This window comes from Bos indicus, chromosome 9 (assembly GCF_029378745.1).
Source record: "Bos indicus isolate NIAB-ARS_2022 breed Sahiwal x Tharparkar chromosome 9, NIAB-ARS_B.indTharparkar_mat_pri_1.0, whole genome shotgun sequence".
NCBI classification, from domain to species: Eukaryota; Metazoa; Chordata; class Mammalia; order Artiodactyla; family Bovidae; genus Bos; species Bos indicus.
In genome coordinates this window covers 49,745,754-49,771,624 of record NC_091768.1, presented here as the reverse complement: position 1 = coordinate 49,771,624, position 25,871 = coordinate 49,745,754, and the positions used below count along the sequence as shown (strand labels likewise).

At 39.5% G+C, this 25,871-nt stretch overlaps 1 protein-coding gene across 1 annotated transcript in view; it reads right to left on the bottom strand.

Annotated features, from left to right (window-relative positions):
- The window catches only part of SIM1 (SIM bHLH transcription factor 1), a 69,787-nt gene that overhangs the window by 25,184 nt on the left and 18,732 nt on the right, over positions 1 to 25,871 (bottom strand). Inside the window, exon 9 of the mRNA XM_019967311.2 lies at positions 3,787 to 3,955. Within this exon, the coding sequence (XP_019822870.2) occupies positions 3,787 to 3,955 (169 nt within the window). The remainder of the gene's footprint in view (positions 1 to 3,786; positions 3,956 to 25,871) is intronic.

The following is a 25,871-nucleotide window of genomic DNA, read 5'->3' as shown; positions in this document are numbered from 1 at the left end:
CAACCAAATATATATAATTTCAAAAATAAATCTATAATGATCAAAATACATCTATAATGAGAAGAGGTACAAGCAGTCAAGGATAAAAATAATTTAACCTTCCTTCCTCTACAGTGTTTTTCACTGCAGTTGAGAACTTTAGCTCAGACCCCCGCTAGACTCACCCAGGACTATGAAAATGAGCCTCCCGAGTAGTCTGCCTTGCTTCAGCCACCTTAATGCTTCATTTCCAGTTCAAAACCTTTCCTGGTTTTCCATACAACAAAATCCAAATGCCTTGACCTCACAGATATTTGGCACCAATCAATGAATGTTTCCAAACATATAACCCCTTGTCCTTAACCACAGGGACCCACTCTCCCCCACTTCACCAGTCACACTCAGGGTGTTCCTGCATCTCTTCAGAATCCTGGTCTTTCTGAAGTGTCCTCTCCTTTCCCTTATGTGCATATACCTGAATTCTACCCCCAGAGCTAGGTCAACAACCCTCCCCAGGCATATAGACTGACATCTCTCTTGAAGCCTTTGGTATACATCATCCTCTATATGCCCCTCATTCTAGTTCATAACTTATCATTCCAACTGTACTGAAACACTTAAGGGCGTTTCTTATACCACTTTTTTATAGTCTAGCACCTACTCAACTGCTATCCCCATTCACCACAATGGCCAGCATAGCATCGCTCTAGTGTAGGCACTCAGCTAGCACTGACTGAAGCAACACATAATAGCAATAATGCAAGAAAGTTGAAAAATAAGTATTCTTCAATAATATAAGAGTGATTTGGACCAAATAAGACTTTTGAGAAGCTACATTATTTTCTTTTCTTTAAAATTTCTGAGAATGCAGGATTCCAGATGGCAGTACTGAGCTGCTTCCTTTCAGCAGAAATGGATGAGTTTGCCCTGATGTCATGCTTTTCCCCTGTGTCGCCCCAGAGGACCCGCTGTTTACCTGAGGACAATCGTCCTAGGACAATTCACTGCAAAGGCTGTTCCCTTTTCTGTCTACACGCATGGCTCCCTGAAAGCAAAGACTGTGTTCCATTTCTGATCTCTACATATCAGTAGTCCATGTGCTAGGAACTCAGTCAGTGATTGACCTAGCACCATCATTATCTAAAGCAAACGCAATTAAAGAATAACCTTTACTAGGCACATAAATGTTAAGTAAACTTAATTCATGACTGAGATTTCAAATGAGACACAGGGCCAAAATTCTAAGGACTGCATTTATCTAAGAATTAACACAAGAATGAACATTTTAAAAAGTCAAGAGAAACTCTATGTGAACACAGGTGTGTGACGTGAATGATTTTTATGCATCATAGTACATTTCTAGAAGAAACCACCATTTTGGAGAGGGAAAAAGAGGAAATAGTGGGTGATTTTCTACTTTCCACTCTTCTGTATTGCTTAAAAAAAAACCAAAAAACTATGAAACATGTACAATTTCAAATTAACTCCTCCTCACATGAACCCAAGGAGCAGTCTAATGGCAGTTAAAACATTTTTTTTTTAATGTGTAGATAGTCTAACATTGTTTGCTAAGTTGCTTCAGTCACGTCTGACTCTTTGCCACCCTATGGCCAGTAGCCCTCCAGGCTTCTCTGTCTATGGGATTCTCCAGGCAAGAATACTGGAGTGGGTTGCCATGTCCTCTGCCAGGGGATCTTTCAGACCCAGGTATCAAATCTGTATCTCCTTCGTCTCCTGCATTGGCAGGTGGATTCCCTTGCCACCTGGGAAGCCCTAGTCCAACATTAGTATAAACTAGAGAAATTTTAGACTTAAGAGCTGAGGTGAAATAAAATGTAGATGGTGAGGTTTTGAAAGCTCAGTGGGGATATTTGGGTTTTGTAGCGGGATATTTGGGTTTTGTAGCTTTATTTCTCTGTAACAATGGACAAATTCCTTCTTAACTTAGTATTTCCTAATTTAAATTTTTCTTTCATTTATGTGTCCAGCACTCCTATCCATATAAGGATAAAATTACCCAAAGGAGTAATTCATTCTTCCAAGTAACAAAAAGAGACAGTAAAACTCTTTCCCCAAGGTATGAGATAGTAATAAATAAAGCTTCTCAGATACTCAATAAAAAGAAGCAACTCCTCCTCTATAGTAACTTGAACTAAAATGCACTTTATACATAAAGTGCTCAGTCTTCATAACTGAATGTTTACATTGAAAAATGTCCAGGCATCACACATCTACTCCTCTTTACACTTTGTCAGGGTAAAGAAATCTGGTCTTGGTGGGAGATTTGAAACCATGTGACAGCAGTCCCTTGGGACACAGATCTCATCTTCACATACCAAGCTAAAATAATCTACAAATAGTAGCTTCTTAGTGACCCATGAGCTCAACAAACGACACTTCCTCAAACAGTACATACTTGTTGACGTTAACAGAATTAAAAATGTTCTGATAAGTAAGGAAATAATAGTTTCTGGACTCTCTAGATTGCCATTTTTACTTCAAAAAATTAAAAACACAAATGATAAAGACCACCTTGATGAAAAATCTCCGAATCCCGGTTGGTTTTCTACCAGCCCAGGAATCATCTCCTGAATTACCCTAATGAACTGCAGGAATTGGGACATGGTGCCCTTAAAGAACGGAGAAGGCGATGGCACCCCACTCCAGTACTCTTGCCTGGAAAATCCCATGGACAGAGGAGCCTGGTAGGCTACGGTCCACAGGGTCGTGAACAGTCGGACACTACTGAGCGACTTCCCTTTCACTTTTCACTTTCATGCATTGGAAAAGGAAATGGCAACCCACTCCAGCATTCTTGCCTGGAGAAGCCCAGGGACGAGGGAGCCTGGTGGGCTGCCATCTATGGGGTCGCACAGAGTCGGACACGACTAAAGTGACTTAGCAGAAGCAGCCCTTTAAGAAAAGGATGGTCACAGGGTACCAGGAGTGAAAAATCCTCAGTTCCGTCCTACTTCCTTCAGGCCAGGAGAGAGTTGTGCCTACATTTGACATAGACAAGTTTCTATATCACAGAGGCTGATAAGGAAAAACATTCTTTTCTTCCTTCCAACCATCAGGACTTGTCTTTGTACCTTGCGGTGTTTCTGGAATACCTCCTCTGGGTCTCATCAGCTCACCACCTTGCAAAGATGAGAAGAGGGCTGCTTTTTCTACCATTCCTGCCATCTGGAAGACCCTCTTTGTTTCATTCCTCCCCATAAACAGTCCATCTGTGCTCAAATCTCATGGTGAAATGTACCCTTGATCTTTTGCCTCCACCTCTTAATTTATCCTTTGACTTCAGTTCCTGTCCTAAGATTCCATTTTTCTACATCAAGCTCTCATTTTTTTTCTACATTTTTCTACATCAAGCTCTCATTTTTTTTCTACATTTTTCTACATCAAGCTCTCATTTTTTTTCTACATTTTTCTACATCAAGCTCTCATTTTTTTCCTACATTTTTCTACATCAAGCATATTTTTCTATGCTTGCCCCATTTTTCTGGTTAATCGTTGTTGAGGAAAACACTCAGGACTATTCTCCTTGAAAATACAGTTATGGTTTTGACTGCAATGAATCCTCTCACAACCTTCATATAAAAGCAGTAAACCACAAGATCACTTCGAATTTTTACTAGCATAGTTATTGTAAAGGAAGAAGATATTTTTAGAAAGCTTTCCAGATTTATAGAAGTTTTAAATGTATTAAAGCCAGATAATTAATTCCAAACAGCTTCAATACTTCCTCCACTGTGAGACCAAACCAAGTCACAGAAAAAGAAAACTGCCAAGTGGCACTGCACCTACCTGAGGGTATGGGGAAGTCCTGGATTTGGACTTTGAGCCAGAGAGCCTGGACTTGGCCCCCTTCCTGCTGTCAGTCAGGGCAGGAGTGGAGCTGCCTGCGTAGGAGAAGGCTGGTTTGGAGGCTGCGATCTGATCCAGGGAGAGCTGCAGCCCTTTGTATTCCGTGTCCCTGCAGGGTGAAAAGACACAGCCCTTAATCGGCCACCACAGGAGACAGATACACATATTCTCTTACTGGAAATGACAGTCATTCATATTTGAAGAGGAATCAAGTGAAAGTTAGCCATATAACTGGATTCCACAAACACCTTGATTATTTTGGAAGTACCTAATATTTAACAAATCTCTGTGAATGTAGCTGCCAAATTATATGATATGCTCATGAAGATGCCTTGATTAAAATATACATTGTTCATTATTTTTATATAGTAGAAAATAAATCTAGAATTCCAGTTCTCTGAGCTTTTGTGTCCTTGCTGGTGAGTTATGCATTATAAAGTCTAAAGATTTTCTATTTGTGGGATGAGCTCAGCAGAAAACTGACCAACTGATGCTGTCTGATGGTTGACAAAAAGAATGTCTTTTATCAGCTGTTCCTTGATCAGTCATCCTGGGTAAACATTCCAAATACCCATATGGCTAGCAAACTAGGGTATCCAGGCTAACTAGTTAAAAATCCTTTTTCAACAGGCTAACTAATTCAGTTACCTGAGGATATACTTTGCCACCAGTTCTTTCTACTCCTTTACTCAGTAAGTATTTATTAGGCTCCTAAAATATACCAGACTTTGTGCTATATGGAGATGAAAGGATGAATAAGGCATGTAGAGCCCCCTACCCTTGTGCAGATTACAATCTCTTGAGGAGAAGAAACAATAAAGAAATAAACATAATGACTGCAGGCTGTGATGTGACAGGGGAAAAAGTGTATCTCAAGAGTTCACTGAGAAGGTACTGCTGAGGTGTTCAGGGACTAAAGATGACAGCTTGGCCCTGCCCACAGCTACCAACCACCTCAGCCTGCTCCCAGGCAGCAGGAAGTCTCGGCTGACTCCTCGGGTTTCATAAGAGGATATCAATCCTTCCCACTGGCAGCCAAAATAAAATGTTTCAGAGTCTTCCTTATGAGGACTCATGGGAGAATCTTCTCTCAGGTTCCAGAACTAGCCCGGCTGCTTCTGAGTAATTGATCTCTTTTTATCTCACAAGCACTGTGAATCATATCATGCGTCATGTTTCCTTCTTTGCAATGAAGTCAAAAAGCCCTGAGCCCAAGTTCGATGTGTCACCACCTCTAGCAAGTGTACAAATCCTCATGGCATGAATTCTGTGCAACAAACTCCACTGTCTCTTTATTTTTTTTCTTATATTATTTTTCCTTTCTCTAATGGGTTTACCTTTTTAAACATTCTGTATGCATTTTCCACGCTCTTCAGATTAAGATAGCTATGTTAAGTGTAGTATTTGATAAAATTATACACGTAAGAGTGGTTGGCAGATCTCCACCGTTCAGTGACTATCATTTACCTTCTTGTCCTTCTCCCTATCTGTCCTGCTACAGAGAGATCAGGCAAAGGCAAAAGTATAATTCAGGCAAGGAGTTCCTCCCCAAGTGACCAGAAATAGAAGCCGGCTAAAACAGGGCCAATAATATCACTACTACTAACTGGAGGGTAGTGATCAGTTCAGTTCAGTTCAGTGATGCTATGCTATGCTAGATGTCATCAAATTACAATGGTTTCATATCAAATAGCTCATCTACTCAGAAACCAACATAATTCTGTAAAGCAATTATCCTTCAATTAAAAAATAAACTTTTTTAAAAAGACCAAAAAAAAAATTCTCCTTATGTGAGTAACAAAAATTTAGAAGGTAGGCATGCAATTTGTCTTTTGGGTTTTGGGGGATCTGATTACCTCACTGGTCTGTTATATGCTCTCCTTAACTCCCAAGAACCACACACACAGCAGATTCTGAGCACTCGCTGGTCAGAAACTCATTGCCCGCCAAAATGTGGCACCCATCTATTTTTCTGACAATATCTCAGAATTTTCCTTCATTAGCCCCTTGCTTCATCCAGAATAGTTCTCCTCAGATTGATCTTATACTTTCTTGACTTTCTGTTTCTTAAAATCCCTCTTATAAAGAACTACCTTAAGTCATACTCACCTCTAGAAAGCCCTTCCCGGGTGCTAAACCCATCCATTCCTTCAGGATGTGTTTACTGAGCACCTCTGTAGTGGCCGTGGGAGGACAGCAATGAACAGAAGGACTAAGTTACTACCTTCATGACCAAGGCACTGGGGCCAGTTCCCGAGGGAAGTGAGGAGGGAACCAGAAGGTTACCTCTTTCCTCCTCAAATCTTATTTTTCAAGGGATTATATCTTATCTTGCCCAGTGGATTCTGAGTTCCTGGAAGACTACTGTCAAGAGCTATTTTGCCTGTTCCAATGGCAACTGGCACAGTAGTTCACCTAGGTGGAAGAGGAAGAAGGTAAGGATGCAACTAAAAAAGGATTGCTTTCTTCAGTGACTGCTAATAACCTGAAACCCAACAGCCTTTCTCTGTGGAAAAGACCCCTGTAGGCGGTGAGTCCCCAGACACACCTGACCCTGAGGCCACGTGCATGTGACAGTGAGCAAGCTAGGCGCTGGCAGGAGGCAGGGCTCCCATCCTTGACCATATTCTGTGTCAAAATGTACTTCCGTCCACTGGACAGTGGAGTATCCACTCAGCCTCTAGAACTAACAGCAAGAAACATGTACCTCTGAAAATCAACTAACTAATTTTTGTCAATTCATTCTTAATGCAACATTTCAGCACAGAGATGTACAAGCAGAGGCTACAGGATTCACTTTTCTCTTACACACTATCAGACCCCAGAGTATGCATCTTAGAAACTGAAAAAGTCCAAAATTTTTGCATAGTTTCCAACCAATGAAATACTCCAAATTAAATAGGCTTAAATAAAGTTTGAAAGCCAATTAATGATTGTAAATTCTACATATTCATATGAAAAAGCTAATAAATATAAAAAGTCATACTTTGAATTTTTTTTTTTTTTGGCCACATTGTGGCATGTAGAACTTCCCTAACCAGGGATTGGACTCATGCCCCCTGCAGTGGAAGTCCAGAATCTTAACCACTGAACAATCAGGGAAGTCTCCAAAGAGTTATACTTTCGATACACCAATAAAAATATTAATGTTTTGGTGCACCAAAAAATACAAAAAAGAATTAATCAAAACTGAGCACAAGATCATGAAGTCAAGTAGATCACAGTGTGAGCCTCTTACTGTGTGATAACCTGTCTAGACTTCAATTTCCTCTTTACACCTCATAGGGATGTGCTGAGGTTCAGATGAAACCCTGTGAAAAGCTCATTGCACAGTGCTAGAAGATAATACATGCTTAATAAATAGTCTGGTTTCCACCCCCTAGGGCACTTTTTGGCACCCGCTTTCCCCAGAGCTAAGGTTCACCTTGATAGCAATTGTAATACGTTTCATTCCAAACACCTCCCTATGACATATTTCTTTCCTTTCTATCCCAAACTCATTTTGATTTGCTCTGTTCCTTTTTACCCTCTAAACTCTATTATAGTGTGGCCAAAATATTTATTAAGTTAATTAAGTTTTTTATTGCTAAGTCACCAAATGAAGACCATAGCACAACACAGACGTGGCATTCTGAGATGAGTGCTTCTCTGTTCGGGACTCTAACAGCTCAAAAGATGTGTCAGGATGAAAAGCACAATAAAAAAATACCCACTTAAAGACTTTTCAAATACGGTTGATGTGCTGCCAAGAGCCGCTCTGAATGGTGGATTCACTGAGAACAAAGCATTTGTTTTACTGTTATAATTCTATTAAACTGAGTATTTCATTTGTATAGATTAAAGGTCTAGATACTGATGGGAATCACATTACGAGTTCCATTTCCTTCCTCCAAACTCAGACACAAAGAAGAGTCTGGCTCCCCCTCCCCCTCATCCCCTAGAGAGATGCATTCTAGTATCACACACATATCCTTAAAGGTAGGTGTACACCTAGGAAAGTCGGTCAGTGCTTCCCTGGGCAGTAGGACAAAATAAAATACGTGGGTGCACAGATCTTAGCCCCTGAAATGAGTATGGAGCTTGACTTAGCTGATTTTAATAAAGGAAGAAGTCAGCCCTGGTCAAGCTTTCTTGAGAAGTGCCACATGGGTCATATTCAGGACCCCACAGGTAACCCTCTTAAGGGCAGCTCTCCCAGATACTTATCAAAAGCTTAGCAAAAGAGGAACTGTAGCATATGCCATTTGACACATTTTTCAAAATGGCTGTTGATACCAATTTACTTTGTATTTTTCTCCTTTTAATGACTTGAACCAGCTCTGTAGACATCCTCAGGTACCCAGGCTCTAAAAGCAATGTGAAACAGGTAATTTGCAATCACTAGGCCTTGCAGTTTGTCAATCTCATCCATATTTGCATAGACCAAAGTAATCCTCTTATTCCACTACAGACAGCCAGAAATCATTCAATTTGCAGAATTAACCATCTGAGTCTACTCCAAACTTTATAATAGTCATATACATATTTAGAACTACTCAAATTCCAACTGAATAAAAAGGGGCTATTTTTGCATCATTGGTCTCCTCAGCCTCTCCTTAAGCAATATCCCATGACCACTCACAAGGCAAATGCCAACTTGTGATATGGGAAGCTCAGAGTGATGCCCTCTTGCAAAGCAAATAAAAGATGTCTTCACTGCTGAAAGGTACGGTCAGCTTCAGAGAGATGCGTCAATGTCACGTCTATCGTTTTGACTGGGAGCCTGGCATTCTCTACGCTGACAGCAGCACCAACACATGTATGACCCTTGAAGCGAGTTGGAGTGAGTGCACAGAGAAGCAATCAACAGCATTTGATCAGTTCATGTTGAGTCAAGATTCTTTGCAAGAATTTCCCTCTTCATCTCTACCTTACCCTATACTGCTTTTATTTTAGATTCCTGAATTTTTGCTTCTGTCCTATCAGTTTGGGAGCTGGCCATTCTGGAGTTTGTTGACTTTATGTTATGTGGCGATTCTTAAAAGATGTTGCCAGATTTCCCAATTGAGCTACATTTTTTTAAACAGCTGAAGGTGATCAAATTACTGAGGAAAACGTGGAAACAAAGACATACAATTGATTTGGCTCCAAAGGCGCTGACTGAAATAAGCAGAGGATTGCATTAAACAGTGATCGGATTAAGTAGGAATGACTGTGCCTTATACTAAACTTTTTAATTGGATTCTAGAGTCACTGTTACACGAAGTGCATGACCTTCTTTATATTCTGGCAGAGTTGCAGCCTGGCCACTGGGTAAACCTCCGCAGCAGAGAGACCTACTTTCTGTTTCATTTTCAGGCTCCCATGGAGCCCAGCAGAGATAGCTGATAAGGAGGATTCCATACTGTGAGGGGTTCATGAACGAAGACAATCTGCTGGGAAATTAGGCGAAGGCACCCTTGGAAATGTAATAGTCTCATACTAATAAGTGGATTTGTGTTTGCTCCTTGTGGTTTTCTCCGTTTGATTTGGTGATTTTAATAGTTCCCCAAAAGTCTTGGGTTTTATGTAAACATTGCCTCTGCCTAGAAACCTCTTTCTCCTCCATTTTGTAGGTTTCGTCCAATATGCTATGGAGTGGACAGCCCCACAAGGGTAAAGGGTGGTTTACCCTTCCCATATGTGACAGTAAATATTACATAATAGTCAATGAGGTTTACCATCATGTTGTGATTTCAAGAAGGAAAAGCAGGGGTATAAACAACAGGCAAACAGCAACAACTAAAAAGGAAGTCAAGAACTGTAACGTAAGATGTGGCAAAACCAACCATCCTCACAACAGGGATAGCATAATGCATTTGTGCAAACCCACGACACAAACTGAAATACGGCTAAGACAGACTGCACACGCTGCACCTAACTCTTCCCTTCCCCTCACTGGCCACAGTGATCTCTCCCTGCTCTCTCTTCCGAGGCCCTATACCAGTCACTGCCCCACCACTCACTCGGCACTTATTCTCTCTCACGTGAATGGAATTTCTAATGACGTGTGTGGGTGCCTGCATACTAAGTCACTTCAGTCATATTGGACTCTTTGCGACCCCATGGACTGTAGCCCACCAGGCTTCTCTGTCCATGGGATTCTCCAGGCAAGAATACTGGAGTGTACTGTCATGCCCTCCTCCAGGGGATCTTCCTGACCTAGGGATCTAACCCATGTCCCTTCAGTTTTCTGCAGTGACAGGCATGTCCTTTACCGCTTGCGCCACCTGGGAAACCCATCTAACGACAACCTCCTACATTTTTTCTCTTCTAATGGTCTCTGTTTTCTGTCTTGCAATATATCTTACAGAGAACAAACACTCACTTGCAAATGGTTGACAAAATAATTCTCACTGCAATAAACTGTCATTCTTCTCCGATCCAAATGACGCAAAATTTAAAAACTGGCAAAACTTTCTACATATATGGGAAAGAAATATCTGCTAAGTAAGCAAGTTTATGTGAGGGATTTTTAAATTCCCAGCTTATAATTAATAATAATCATTCTGAAATTCTGTGTGATCTTAAATCAAAGAAACTAATCATATGCTACCATTTTAGTGGTATGTATATTAACTGCACTTTTAAAAAATCAAGTTGTGATGCAAGCATCACATATGTGATATTAGGGAAACTAGAACACTAAATTAATTTCATCCTCAACTATGTCTTTAGAACCATTAGAGTCGTATTGAAGGGGTGAGTAGTAATAGTGCTTTAAATCCCCAGAGATATACTTCTAAAAATCAGTAAGAAATATGTATGCAATAGAAAAATATAAAAAGGCTGTAAACAATGCACAAATTGCTGAGAAATAACTCTCTAAAGGTTCAGCCTCAGTAGCAATAACCTGTGTGAATTCATCAGCTATCAGATGTCATTTTTGCCTTTCAAATTAGAAAAGATTTTTAAAATGACAATAAATCTCAATGAAGACAAGGTGAAATGGGCATATATACATACTACCAGCAAGAGAATAAACTAGCAGTTTTTACCAACAGTCTTAGGTGTGTCCAAACCTTAAATCCAGTAATTCCACTTCTATATCTTATGAAAATAATCAGAGATGGGTATCAAAAGTCTATATACAAGGGTGTTTATTAGCATAATTCTTATATTTAATTGTAAATAAGCAAATAAGAACCAACAATAGAAGCCTTATTTAATTACGGCATACCATTGTGATAAAATATTATGCAGTCATTCTTTTTTTTTTTAGTTAATGTAGAAATACTATTGATAAAGTAAAAAATTATCTTTTTTAAAATTAACATGTACTGTATAGGCATGTATATGGGTGTGATAAGGAGTTGGACATGACTGAGCAACTAAGCACAGCACAGCATAGCGTATAATACAGTGGGTGGCAAAAAACTAAAATGTTAACAGTAGAGATCTGGAAAATAGATTAATGATGTTCTTTACATTCTCTTTATAACACTCCACATTATTTTAATTTTTCTATAATAAACACATGTGACTGTTATAATCAGAAAAATATTTCTTAAAAAAGAAACACCAGTTGAGGCAAACTTTAGGCACTCCTATCTAATGGTGAAATGGGTTCCCAATTTCTTTTCTTTATATAGAAGAAGCCAGGGCTGCTTCTTTGTGAATAATGTTAAGTTACAAAAGAGAAAGCACGACTAAACTTCTTTTCCCCTAGGTTCAACATCTCATGCACGTCATTTATAATTTTTAAATGTCCACATGTCCTTCTGCTCTCTCAGTGCCTGTACATTTCACTTACTTTCTGATCTATTTTCCACCCTTCCTACCTTGTAGAATTATCTGTCTCTAAAGGCTTTCAAGTGAACTATGGGGCATTTTATTTCCTTCTTTGGAGACTATGACTTAAAATATTACTTATAATTGAAAAAAAGGAAGCCTCACCATGGAGTTTCTTAAAACAGTTTAGTTTCATGTGAGTTATAAATGACATATTTGTCATTGTTTAAATGGCATAAACCCTACTTTGGGGACACATTTCTTGTTCTGAGGAACTTAATTTTTTATGCTCAGAAATTCATTCTATACCTGGCTACTAAAGTTTAGGTGTGTTTGTGAATTTTCCTCGTCTAAAGTTCCAAATCCTATTGCTCTTACAGCTAGTCTATATCTTATTGTCCTAAGGTGATATTTAAAAGTCAAATAAACAAATGCAAAATGTGCTGCCTCTTTTATCAAAGGCAAATTAAAAACTGTCAGTCTCCTCTTCCATCATGAGAACCCCTAATCTGAGTCTACTTCTAGAGGAAAAAAAGCCAAATATAAAGAAACAAAAATGATACAAATACCAATCAAGTTTTTCTTATGTTTTGAAATTTCCACAAATAGAAAATAAAATGCATACATGTCACTCTGACTCCTCTTTTTCATGTTTCTATCTTCTCTGTCCATCTCTCTCACCTTTGCTGTCATTTATGACACTGATGTTTTTTAAATATATCTTCTCTTTAGAGATCTTCCAGTATCTGAAATAGATGAATAATGGGGGAATCCCTCACCTAACCCCTTACATTTGGTTGAGGTTCCATTCTCACAGGAATAGCTTGCTCACCTAGTTCTCCTGACCCTTAGAAAGTTGATTCCTAAACCCTAAAACCCTTTGGCAGAGAGGGTGAAAGAGCACATCTCCCGTTTTCAACTCCACACAAACTCCAGGAACAGAAAAGAAACCTGTAATCACAAAGAAATCATCTCACAATACTGAGAAGTTTCCTTGGCTCCCTTGAAGATGTCTCAAGAAAATCTACTGGTTGATGTTCAAAATCTATCATTAGACACTTATTTCTTTGGCTGTAGACAAATCCTGGGCTTCCCTGGTGGCTTAGATGGTAAAGAAACTGCCTGCAATGCAGAAGACCTGGATTCAGTCCCTGAGTTGGGAAGATCCCCTGGAGAAGAGAATGGAAACCTACTCTAGTGTTCTTGCCTAGAGAATTCCATGGAGAGAGGAGCCTGGCAGGCTCCTCTGGTGGCAAAGAGGAGGGTGGCAAAGAGTCAGACATGACTGAGCGACTAACACACACACACAAACAAATCCTATCCTCAAGATCTCAGGGTCCTCCAATTCCCCACAGTGTTTGAGGAGGCCCCACAAGGCCAAGCCTCATGACACTGTTGCAAGCTCTGCCCTTTTCCATACAACACAAGACCCTGGCATTTCTGCAGATCACAGAAAAGGTGAACCTCAGGTTTCAAACTCCCTGGGAAAAGATGCAGCAAAAAACGATGGTGTGATTCTATGTTTTCAAATGCACAAGTCTTCATTTGTTTAACTTAAATATTTTAAAATATCTTCTATAGCATTTATTCTTGATTAAACCTATTCTAGATAGTTAATCATTTAATGGTTTCTTTACAGTTGCTGAACAAACAGTTCATTCATACCTATGACATATCAAATCTCACAGACGTGTTCTTTAATTGGATTCATTTATTTCTAATCTCCTTAAGTCCTTACTATTGTAATGCTTAACTAAATATATATTAAACTCTATTATTTAAACAGCTAAAACAAATTTGACGTGTATTTTATGAATAAGAATTTACAACTCAACAAATGTTCTGTTATTATTATTATGTACCTTGGTATTCAGGTTTTATTTTAAATTGCCTGATAAGTAAGTTGTGTTTTAACAAAATAAGTTCTGAACTGCTGCTAGAGATTTTGAATTGCCCATTAAAATGCTAAATTTTTCATTATTGCCATATGTGGAGTTGGTGAGCTTGTATAATACAATATAGAATATATAGTTATAAACAGAGCCCACTCTAAAGACAGGACCAGAGAAGGCAACGGCACCCCCCTCCAGCACTCTTGCCTGGAAAATCCATGGACAGAGGAGCCTGGTAGGCTGCAGTCCATGAGGTCGCACAGAGTTGGACACGACTGAGCGACTTCACTTTCACTTTCCACTTTCATGCATTGGAGAAGGAAATGGCAACCCACTCCAGTGTTCTTGCCTGGAGAATCCCAGGGATGGCGGAGCCTGGTGGGCTGCCGTCTATGGGGTCTCACAGAGTCGGACATGACTGAAGCGACTTAGCAGCAGCAGCATCATCAAAGACAAGATAGGCAAGTAGGCAGCTGCCTGCTTTTATGATTTGTGGGGATGGAGAAGTTTCCTTGGCTCCCATGAAGATGTCTCAAGAATAGTCTACTGGTTGATGCTCAAAATCTGTCATTAGACATTTATTTCTTTGGCTGTAGACAGATGGCTCAGAAAAGGACAACAGGGTAAGCCTCATCTATTATCTTTCATTGATCCAGTTTATCAGTTCCTTTCCCTAGAGCAGTGATTCTCAAATTTCTGCATGCATCAGAAGCACATGAAAAATGTATTAAAACACAGCTTACTAGGCTCTACTTCTTAGAGTTTCTCATTTGCAGGTCTAGGATGGAACTCACAATTTGCATTTTTAACAAGGATGGTGCTGATGCTCCCAGTCAGTGGACCACACTTTGAGAACTAGGGCAATTGTTATCAGGGATGAGAGAAACTAACAGAATCAGAGGAAAGAAAGGGCACCACAGGGAAAATAGAAAACCACTGAAAAGGGAGGGAACATTCCAAAGACAAAATTCACACTTCCCCCAGGAAGTGCCCTGACTGCATATATTTCACCAAACTACTCCCATCCCCATCCCTGACTGTTCGATTCCTTTCAGCCTCCTCCTGGGCACTTCCTGTTCCTGCAGACTCTATACCACTCAGGCTGCAGGGCTTGGTCCTCAGGCTGCTTCTCTATTCAAATCTACTCCCTAGTGATCTCAGTCCCTTTGCTGGCTTTAAATTCCATATGCTGATGATCCCCATCTCTAGCTCAGACCTCCTCAGACTCCAAGACACACAGATCCAATTGCCTACCTGATGTTTCACTCTGATGAACAACAGGCATCTCAAAATAAACATGTCCACATACAACCCTTGATTGCTGCCCTTTCCTACAAATCTATTTCTTCCCATTATTCACTCAGATTCCTGAGGTTGCCATTCTTGACTCCTATTTTTTTCCACAACTTATATCCAATCCATCTGCAAACCCCATCAGTCTGCCTTGAAAACATCCTGAACCTGACCCTTCACCACTACCTCCCTCTTTCAAGCCATCATTTTCCTTAATCTAGGTGATTATAATCACTTCCTATCTAGTCTCCCTGCCTCTTCCCATTACCCACCCTGAAGCTTACTCTCCACATCAGCCAGATGATCCTTTCAAAGCTTCTATTACTTCATGCCATGCCTTTGGCTCAAAACTCTTCAATAGCTACCCAAGGCCTTCAAAACTCAACATGATCTGACTCTGCCTATTCTAGCATTATCTTTTTCTGTTCTTCCCCTCTTTTTCTCTGCTCCAGCCACACCTCCTCTGTTCATCAACTTACCAAGACGGTTTCTACCTCTGGGCCTTTGCATTTGCTTCTCTCTGTGGAAATGTTCTCCCTGCAGGCCTCCATTTGGCTGCCTCCCCTTCATTTAAGAGTCCTCAGAGAAGCCTTCCCTGACCACTTCCATCTCTTTGTCCTGCTTAATTTTTTTCCTTTCATTTTTTGACATCACACAACATATTTCTTTGTTTATAAGTACTGTCTATTTCTTCCCACTAAATCATGTTCCATGAGGGTAAGAACCTTGTCTGTCTTGGTCATGACAGGGTCTCACCACAGAGCTTGACATGTAGGAGGCATTGGGACTTGCCAGGTAAATTTCAAGAACCATGCCCAGTTTTCAGTAGAGAGGACTATGCTCTCAACTGTTTCTTACCATCCTCTTAATTACAGCCACAGAAATTAACCTGAATCTAATGATAGAAATTTGTTTATAATGAAAGTCCTATTGAGTCAATGGAGATGAGACACAAATAGAAAAGAGATTATAATGTGAAATGCCATGTAGCGTCTCAATATTTTCCTCTGGTTTTCAATTAGCCCTCACAATAAATGCCACCCTGCACTTTGCTATTTCTTTAACTGCTCTAATTGGAGGAATGAGATTGACACCCACTCTGCCCTCCCCTTTGTGGGCTTCATCCTTCCAGCATTCCTGAGCTGTAACCCTGCAGGGGTCCATTACCCAAATCCGGCACAGCAAATAACTTCACTTTGCCAGGACGATAGTGAGATTTCAACAGCTAATAGAAATGCTGTGATGCTATTAGTCTCTTAACGGCTTTTAAAAATTAAAATGGAAACTCTTGTGTTGCATTTGGTTAATTCTGGAGGAAAAAAAAAATGCTGCTCTTTTCCTGCTGTATATTTGGACTCCAATAGCAATTAACGGGAGTGTTGAAAGAAGTAAATCTTGTAGGTCCTTACCTTCAGCCATCAGAACACATTACAGTCATCACAAGCGCAGAGAGTGGAATGAATGGCCGAGGAGCAGCAGCAAACTGAAAACCCCTAAAATGCTCTGAACCCGGGATTCTATTTTTATCGTGGTTTTCAGCAGGAGGAGGAGAGAGCCAGCACATTCTCAGACTATGTTTCCAGAGAATGTTGCTATTCTCAGAGAGATGTTTAAGTGGCAAGGGACTTGGGTTTAAAAGTACAAACACAGAGGGAATTCCACCTTAATGGGTACCATTATGACATCCAGTTCAATATAATGAGGCTGTTTCCACGATCTGGCCAGCAGCCCATATTAGCAGGGCTTTCTGATGTGTATACAACAAATTCTGTTTGAACAAGAAATCCCAGGAAAAAAAAAGAGAGAGAGAGAGATCTTTTCACAAGCTCTATCTATTTAGCAATCAATCAAAGGAAAGATGTTCTTCTAGTAAAGAAAGTAGCTTGCATTTGAATCCTGGTAAAATATTAGATGTTCTAAATAAAATAATGATCTATAGGTGATGCTTACAGCTTGCAGCTGTGTGAACATGTCTTAAATGTTGGTGCTTAAACTGGTGGAGGGGAGGGGGCTGGGGTATGGAAGGTGAGCTGACTGGTTCTGAGTGTACCCAGACTGGAAAGCAATGGAGGCCCCGTATTGTACAAGAGAGTGAACTGTCCACAGACCTTGGTAAAAATCTCTGTAAAACATCCTATCAATTCCTGAGTAATAGGTGGAATTTATGAAATTGTTCATTTTTAACTATTCTAATGTCTAGAAATGGCAATTTCATATGTTTCACCCTAGTATGACTTTTGAGAGTCTCTTGTACAGCAAGGAGATCAAACAAGTCAATCCTAAAGGAAATCAATCCTGAATATTCATTGGAAGGACTGAAGCTGAAGCTGAAGTTCCAATACTTTGGCCACTTGCATCAATATTGATGCAAAGAGTTGATTCATTGGAAAAGACCCTGATGCTGGGAAAGATTGAGGGCAGCAGGAGAAGGGGACAACAGAGGATGAGACGGTTGGATGGCTTCACTGACTCAATGGACATGAGTTTGAACAAACTCCAGGAGAGCATGAAGGACAGGCAAGCCTGGTCGTTCATGGGGTTGTAAAGAGTCAGACACAACTGAATGACTGAACAACAACAACATCCTAGTACAGTTACCAGCTTAAAGACAGCAAGCCCAACAGGAAATCAGGTAGGCTCCGGAGTCTAGGCCCTGGATTGGTATGCTCACTCATGAGCCGTGTTGTATTGGCTAAGTCACTTGGTCTCTCTGAGCTTGTGGCACGAAGTAGCTACCCCTCAAACGTAAGTCCATCTTCCTCCCTAACCTTTCCATGCAAGAGAGCACCCTCTCATCCCTCCTTCAGCTTGAGCAGACCATCATCTTCCAGTCTCTCCAGGGCAAGACAATCTGGGAATTACCCTTTACAAGAGAAAAGCTTAAAATATTATGAAACTTAAAATAATTAGTGACACTTTCTAAAAATGTAATAAATCTGCAAAGACTATTTTAACTCTAGAGAGATTCTTTAATTTACAATTTGTTGAGCTTCATAATCCTATTAGAAGTCTGCCCACAAAATACTCAAAAATCCCATTCAAAGCAGAACAGAGAACTGTTCAACATCTTTCCAACAGGACAGAAGTCAACCTGGGAACAGCTGTTCTCTCTGCGGCTCAGGTAGTGAGATGCACAGGACCTGTCCTGGGTACTGTCCCTGTGAGTATTCAAGCTGGACTCATTAGCTGCAGTTACTTTGCTGCCAGTCATGATTCCATACATACACACACACACATGCACGCACATGCACACTCACATGTACGCACACACACACAGCTCTCTCCAGGGGCCCAGCTCCTCCCATCGCCTCCACTCCCTCCCATCACCTAACCAGAGGGGAGTCTGACCTCCCCTATAAGCTTATCCCCCAGGGATGTCCTAACAGTCCTAAGGTACTTGGGGCCCTCTTCTTTCTAATGTGGGTGGAAACACATCCCTCCAGGAAGGAATCTCGGTCATCAGTAAGCCTAGGGGGAAATCAAACTAGTCTACTGCCTGGCACTCATTTCTCTTCCTGCAGGTATTGTCTTGTTCATTTTGCTGTCTCCAGAATGTAGCACTGTGCCTGACACATTATAGGTGCTCAATAAATCATTTATAAATGCTGGTAGACCCACTAGTCTAACCAGCTGAAGGAGAGTCTCACAACCCTTTTCAGATGCATCAGAATGTTTGGTGACTTTTCATTCTTGGGCAACCCTCTGCCTTCCTGAGCTGTGCTGTCCCTCCTTCAGCCCAAAGACTCACAGATATTTATTCCACATGTACAGGTAAGCCAAAAAAATTTTCTCTTTAACTTCACTGAGATAATCACCCTAATAACTCACACTGAATTCTCGTTACTTTGTAATCAGGCATAGTTCCAAGAACCTCACACATTATCTCGTTTAATGTTCACAGTGACTCTATAAGGTAAACATAGTCATTACCTGCATTTTACAGATTAAAAAAAGAAAGACAGTGAAGGAAGGCGATTTTTCCCATAGTGCCAGAATGGCATCACTGGGATTTAAATAGGCAATAGACCCACAGCCCAGACTAATAAGCTATATTGCTTATAATAAAAGCTATATAATAAAAATGTAATGACATCTCATTTCATAACACGTTTCAAATATCTTGTAAAACATCCCTATGACTATCAGAGTTTGAAATAAGAAAGTAAGAAACCTAGGGGTTAGGCTGCATCATATTCTAACAGTAGGATTACAATGTCAAATGCAGCTTGAAGGAGGCTTTCCCATCCTGCAATCTGGAGCTGGCCACACAGGTTCTTTGTGCCTCTCTCTCCTCCAGTCTGCTGCTTTTTGTCATTCTAATGCACATCTCACATTTGCTCCCTACAAATAATTTTTAAAATAGAACCATATACCACTGTGGCACCACTGGGTATTCATTTCAATAAGATTTATGTTTGATGCAGAATATTAACATCCCTTAAAATTTTTAAAATGGTGTTCTATACATGGATGCTAAAAAATATATTTTTATTACTAAAGTCAAATGAACATGTTGAAGATATACTAGCATTCATTTGGGGAAGGTAAGAGCCTTGGGGAAAAGAGTTTCCTATCCTGACTGAATGTGCTCAGTTACATCAAGACAGTTCAGGTAAAAAGGTAGAGACAGAAAGAAATTCAGCTTAGACAACAGCGTGGACAAGCACAGCTGGATCAAATTGGAAGAGTGATACTATCAGAGCAATGCTGCGGCTGCTAAGTGGCTTCAGTCATATGTGACTCTTTGTGAGCCCATGGACTGTAGCCCACCAAGCTCCTCTGTCCATGGGATTCTCCAGGCAAAAATATTGGAGTGGACTCCTATGCCCTTCTTCAGGGGATCTTCCTGACCCAGGGGTTGAACCTGGGTCTCTTATGTCTCCTGCATTGGCAGGTGGGTTCTTTACCACCAGTGCCACCTGTCCCAAGAATACTTAATGGAAAAAGAGCAATGGGACAAATGTGCAGAAAGCACTGCTTCATCTCAAAAGACCCCATCTCTGCTTCCAGCCCTTAAAATTCTACTCCTTTCCCGATAGCTGTACCCTCACTTCAAGCTCTTTTAAATTCTGTGCCCTTAGCAAATAGTGCAAGTGGATCACGTCATTTCAAACCAGCTAATCTGAGTGTTTAAGTGTATAAGTATTTAAGTGAAACTCTTATTTTGTCAACTAAATTGTAAACTACCCAAGAGAAGCCAAGACCTCTGCTTCATGTATATACCCAATAAATCACTGCAATCTGCCATCCTCTGGAAAACACTGGTGAGGTAGCCATATCAGTCCATGGAGAGAGATGGGGAACACACAAAAGGCTCCACTAATTATCAACAGTACCAGTGTCATAGGTTTTATTTACTTTAAATTATAATTACTGATTTGGTAAAATTGACATAACACTGGTTCCAACTAAACTAACTTCAGAAATCTGATTAAAGTTTAATTTCTTAGAATGCTCTTTTGCCCCGTAAAGCACTATATCACAATGTAAGGCACTTAGGAAATGCTGCTTTACCTCTGTCCAAGCAGAACTCCCAGCTCCCTCTAGAACAGCAGTCTTTTTGGTACCAGGGATTACTTTTATGGAAGACAATTTTTTTCATGGACCTGGGGTGAGATGGTTTCAGGATGATTAAAGCACATTATATTTACTGTGTACTTTATTTCTATTATTATTACATCAGCTCCACATCAGATTATCAGGCATTATATCCCAAAAGGTGGGGACCCCTCATCTAGAAATTAACCAAACTATTGAAATTACCACACACAAAGAGCACAATGCTTGGAGGGGTGTGAATGGAAGGACTGAGGAAGGGAAAGAAAATAAGCACTTAAATTTGTGGATTCGAGGATTTTGAAATCCAAATTAAAGAGGGAATTATTCATCTTTCAAAGTATATCAGTTGATGTCACATAGCTGGCAAGAGGTGAGCTACCAGGAAGTCCCTTAATAACAAGAGTTAAGATATTGTGAGCATCTGCTTTCTGCCAGCTACTGTGCTATATATACATTTTCTCTTTTAATCCTTTTCAGTTCTTAAAAATGGCTTTCCAAGTGACACAGTGGTAAAGAATCTGCCTACAATGCAGGAGACTCAGGCTCAATCCCTGGGTCGGGATGATCCCTTGGAGGAGGAAATGTCAGTCCACTCCAGTATTCTTGCCTGGAAAATCCCATGGATAGAGGAGTCTGGTAGGCTACAGTCCATGGGGTTGCAAACAGTCAGACATTACTGAGTGACTGAGCATGCACGCCATCCTTAAAAAGTGTGTGCAAATGTCTCCATTTCACAGATGGGAAAACAGAGGATCAAAGGAGCAGAGCTGCGCTCAGAGTCTCACAGCTGTTGTGCAGCAGTGCATGTTTGAATCCAGATACATCTGACACCAAAGTCCGTGCCTTTCCCTTGCAGGTTGCTTCAAATTATACTGTGCTTTTAAAAAAGCATAATCACAATTCCAGTGCAATATAACTTCCTAGAGTTAGGTCACAGATGGTAAACAGATGGTTCAGACTCAGTCAGACCACAAACGTTGTCAATGCCCAACAAAAGCATTGTGTGGCCTCTCTTGTGGCCCTTAGCTCTGCCCTCACCATGGATCATCTCTCACCCCTGCCAGCTCCCTGAACCTTGGATGCCTATGGCAGAGAAAAGGAAGTGGGAAGTTACTCCCTTAGACAAAGCAGAATGTTAAATTCCTCCATTCATAGGCACTCAAATATTTCCAGGTTCCATCCAAACTCCAACCAATCCTTTTTGCATGGTAGCTTAAACACAGACACTGGCACTTCAACCCAAATGAGCTTTCAATCACCACCTGCTCATCGGCAAGATGTCACAGCCAATGAGAATGGAAAACAGAGAGGAAAGCCCTGGATAAGAGGAAGAAAGTAGCAGTCTTTTACTAAATTATTAAGATATGCATAATCCAAAAAAAGGAAATCAACTATACTTCAATTTTTTAAAAAAAAGATACACATAATCCACCCTCCAACACATATCTTATATGAAACATAACAGTGTTTGCCTCATGACTACACTAAGTCAGAAGACAAATCATGCTTCTCTGGAGTTCCAGTAAAGTAAAGCCTTATTTGAATTTGTCTATCCATTCACATGTTTTTCCATGATGTGACTCAAAGATCAGAACCTTTTTCTCTCCGAACAGCCAGAGACGAGTTGTCAGGCTGGTCATTTAGTGAACACCAAGAGGCTTCTACCTAGAAAGTACAGGGGAGGTGCTGCGAGTCAGTGCCCTCCAGGTCAGGATAACAACACAGGATGGGGGGTAAGCCAGAGAGGCCTGTGGAAGGGGAAGCAGCCAGACAGCAGTACCACCAAAGGACCAGAGGATGACATACCTATCCAGAGCATGCTGGGAAGTTCTCCATTCCCAGACTCTGAACAGTGTCCCCAGGAGACAACCTTTTCTGCCATTCTCCTTCAGAAACATAAAAGAGCCAATGCTGCCCCTGCCCCAATGCCCACCTACTCTCTCTCTCTCTCTCTCTCTCTCTCTCTCTCTCTCTAGGAAATAGCCTGCCGCCATAGGAGGTAATTTAGTACCTTATGTGATTTTCTTTTTTAAAAAAAGGATGAGTTGATTTGCCAATTCAATGACTTTTGTTTGTCAAGAACATAAAATGTTAAATCTGGTTGTAGAAATGAAATAATTAGTAATATCAATTTTGTATCTATGTAATCTAAAAACAAACAATTCGATAAAGCAAAAATGTTTGCAGGCCACGTTTTTTTCTTACAAAATAAGAATGTCTGTAAGGGGAAAAAAGATACATCCTTAACTGAACGTCATTGAGAAGGTAGCATTGCTAATTTAACCCCCTAAACTGTCAACATCTATACTTATCAATACTTGTGAAGCAGCAACACAGAGGCAGTGTTTTGCTCCATCATGAGTTCAGATGAAAGCCTATCCAGAAGTTGGGTAGCCTAACCCTGAAGGCCTTACTCATTTAAACCCATTTCTCTCTCCCAGACATTTTCTCCCAGCCCCCAACCCCATACAGAGAACCAGGGGATACAGTCAACACTCCAGGCTTTAACCCTGGCTTCACCACCTACTCAACAGACCTGACCTCAGCTTCCTCACATAGGAAATGGGGAGTGTGATCCTGGCCCCAACCACCACACAGAGCTGTCAAAAAAACAAATGAAGTAATAAATGTGACAGCATTTTAAAGAAATGTGGATTCAACATGGGGAAAAATGTTGAGTATAAATGATGAATTCAAGACTACACATGATCATTTTGACAAAAGAATTACAATTAGTGAAAAGTATATGAAAGGTATGGAAGGTAAGATTATTAAAATGAGTACTGGTATTACATACTGTAAAACTGACTACGTGTCCCAGCTCTTTCCTTTAACAAATTGTTTTGGTAGTTATAAAATTACTATTAATTACTACTAATAGCTTTGATTGTCAAAAAGTACTATCCACACAAATGTGACTTCAGTTTGTTTCTATGACAATTCAATTACATAACAAGTCCTTTGAAAAGGACAAGGGGTTTTGATGTTCAATTTTATCATAATAATAATTCAACACAATTAAGGATCAATCCTGATTTGAGAGTATACATTGGTATATAATTATTATTTTTAATGATCAAAAACATTAAATCTACTCAACGAGTGCTCCATCGATCTGAGGCACAAGAGTAAATTACTTTACATTTTGATGTAGATTGCTAAGTCAAAAGGTGATTCATTTGACATTATTTGTAACATAAAAGGATGGTTTTGCTAACCCAGAAAAATAAAGTCCATTTTTTATAACTACTCAAATTATTGGTCAAGTTTTTAGAATACCTTTTTTAAAAATTTCCTAGTAGTAACAACAATAATATCACTGGGCCTTTAAGTTAATTAAATTTTTTAAAAAATTTAAGTGCTCAAATTAACTCAACACTCTTAACACACTTGAAAGAGCAAACTAATATGAGTATGTTATGTTTACTGCTTTATGGTAAAGATACACAAGGTTTATATTCATAGAATATGTTAACACTTAAAAACCCTTTTTAATTATGAGAACAATGGTTTTATGCAAAGAAGAACAAAAATTATGGAATCTGCGATAATTACAATGTAGATATCCTCTTTGTCCCCCCTTTCCCATGAAGGAAGTATGGCTCCTTCGCCATTTGCCCTAACTTTTCTGCAAATTTACAAGATTATTAGTAGATAGCAAGTTATAAGGACCACTAATGTAAATTGTCTCTATTTGTTCTGCCTTCTCTAACACTAAGACAGAAACTGTAACACAGAAAATTACCTTCTTCTATATGTTCAATGAATCACTCTAAAACAGGATGTGAGATTTTCCACTGAAACACTGTTCCATCCTAAACTTAGAAATAAACAGAGAAGGCTTCTTTACCAACAACAAAAATGGTTGAAGATATTAAATGTATCTGATTCCAAAATTACCAAATCACTCTCAAAAATCTTCTCTTTTACTTTCCAAGTGAAATATGAGATTTTATTGCTTACAATTCTCATTAGAAGTCTAGTTTAAAATACACTAACATTTTACTACTATATGCTACAGAAGAGAACAAGGGGTTTTGATGTTCCCTCACAATATATCATCTATCAATCAGCTTAAATGAGATCACACATCAGTGAGTACTTGATGAATTTCAGTGGCAGACTGTCTCTAATGGCATCAGTAGACTAGATCTCATGTATATTTTTGCAACCTTCTACACACTGTAATTTGAACACTTTAAATGTGCCATCATAAATGGTATAGTGGCTATGTAAGGGAATGTTATTTAAGGATGATGTATCATGATGTCTGTAGTTTATTTTAAAATGATTCAGCAGAGGAAAAAGTGCATACACAAATAGACATACATATAGGAAGAGAGAGACATAAAGCAAATATGGCTTATAGATGACGTGTATATGGATATTCATTGTACTATTCTTTCAACCTTTTTGTATTTTTGAAAATTCTATGTTTTAAAAGATTTTAAAATGAGATTTTTATATCTTATTGGTTTATCCTTAAGAGTAGATAATAAAAGTTTTGTTTTTAAAACATAAAGAGAATCAAGACCATTCATTTTTCTAGAAATTACTTTTCATAGTTTATTGGGTGTTCCACATTTTCAATTTTCTTCACATTGAGTATTAATGTTTTCCATCTGAACTGCCTATGAATAATTAATACTACTAATTAAACAAACTTGAGGAAATACAAATTCAAGAAAATTACTTAGGCTTTACACAGTATGCTCTTTTCCACTCTACATTTCTCTGGACTTTGCCCACAGTCACTGTTATTAGCTAGACACTAGCTCCATTCAACTCTTCTCTTGAAAATAATTAGGGAGTAAGGCTTTGTCAGCCTGTCATACTTAACATTTATTTCAAAGCCTGTGGGCACTCAAAGTTTACAGTAAGGTTTTTTTAAAAGCTAATAGGGTATGTGTGCCTTACAAGAGTCATGAGCTGGTCAGTTTTTTGTTTTTTTTTCCTGTTTTGGGTTTTTTTAGGGGGAGGGATAGCCCTTAACGAAGAGCTACATAAGCTTCAAGGAACCTCAAAGACTCAGAGGAAAACTAAGAGAATTTTTAAAATTTAATCATAGTGTCTTCTCCTTTTTTCTCCAGATTTTCAGAATATCAACATTTTGTACAGTGGCATACACAGCCAGTATAAGTACCACCTGCCTCTAAAATTCCTACATTCACTGTCACAGCCACTAAATAAAACAAGGTAACTGAATATTTCTATTCATTATTGCTTTTGTTAGATAATAATGACTGATTTTTCTAGGCATATTTTAACTTGAACAATAAATTTACCATCAGGAAATCAGAAAAATGAGTTTCTTAGGAATGTAGCTCCCACCAAAATGTCACACTTTCATTTGACCAATGATTATCTAAAATTCTCTCTACTTTCATGACATGAAAACCCCCTCACAATATATGCTATTAAAATGACTAAATTTGGAAAACATCTGGCCTGTCAAGTTATTTGGAGGGGCTTGTGGTTTGCAGTGCATTGTTTGAGATAGTGTATTTGGAAGGAATTCACTTATCATTCTCA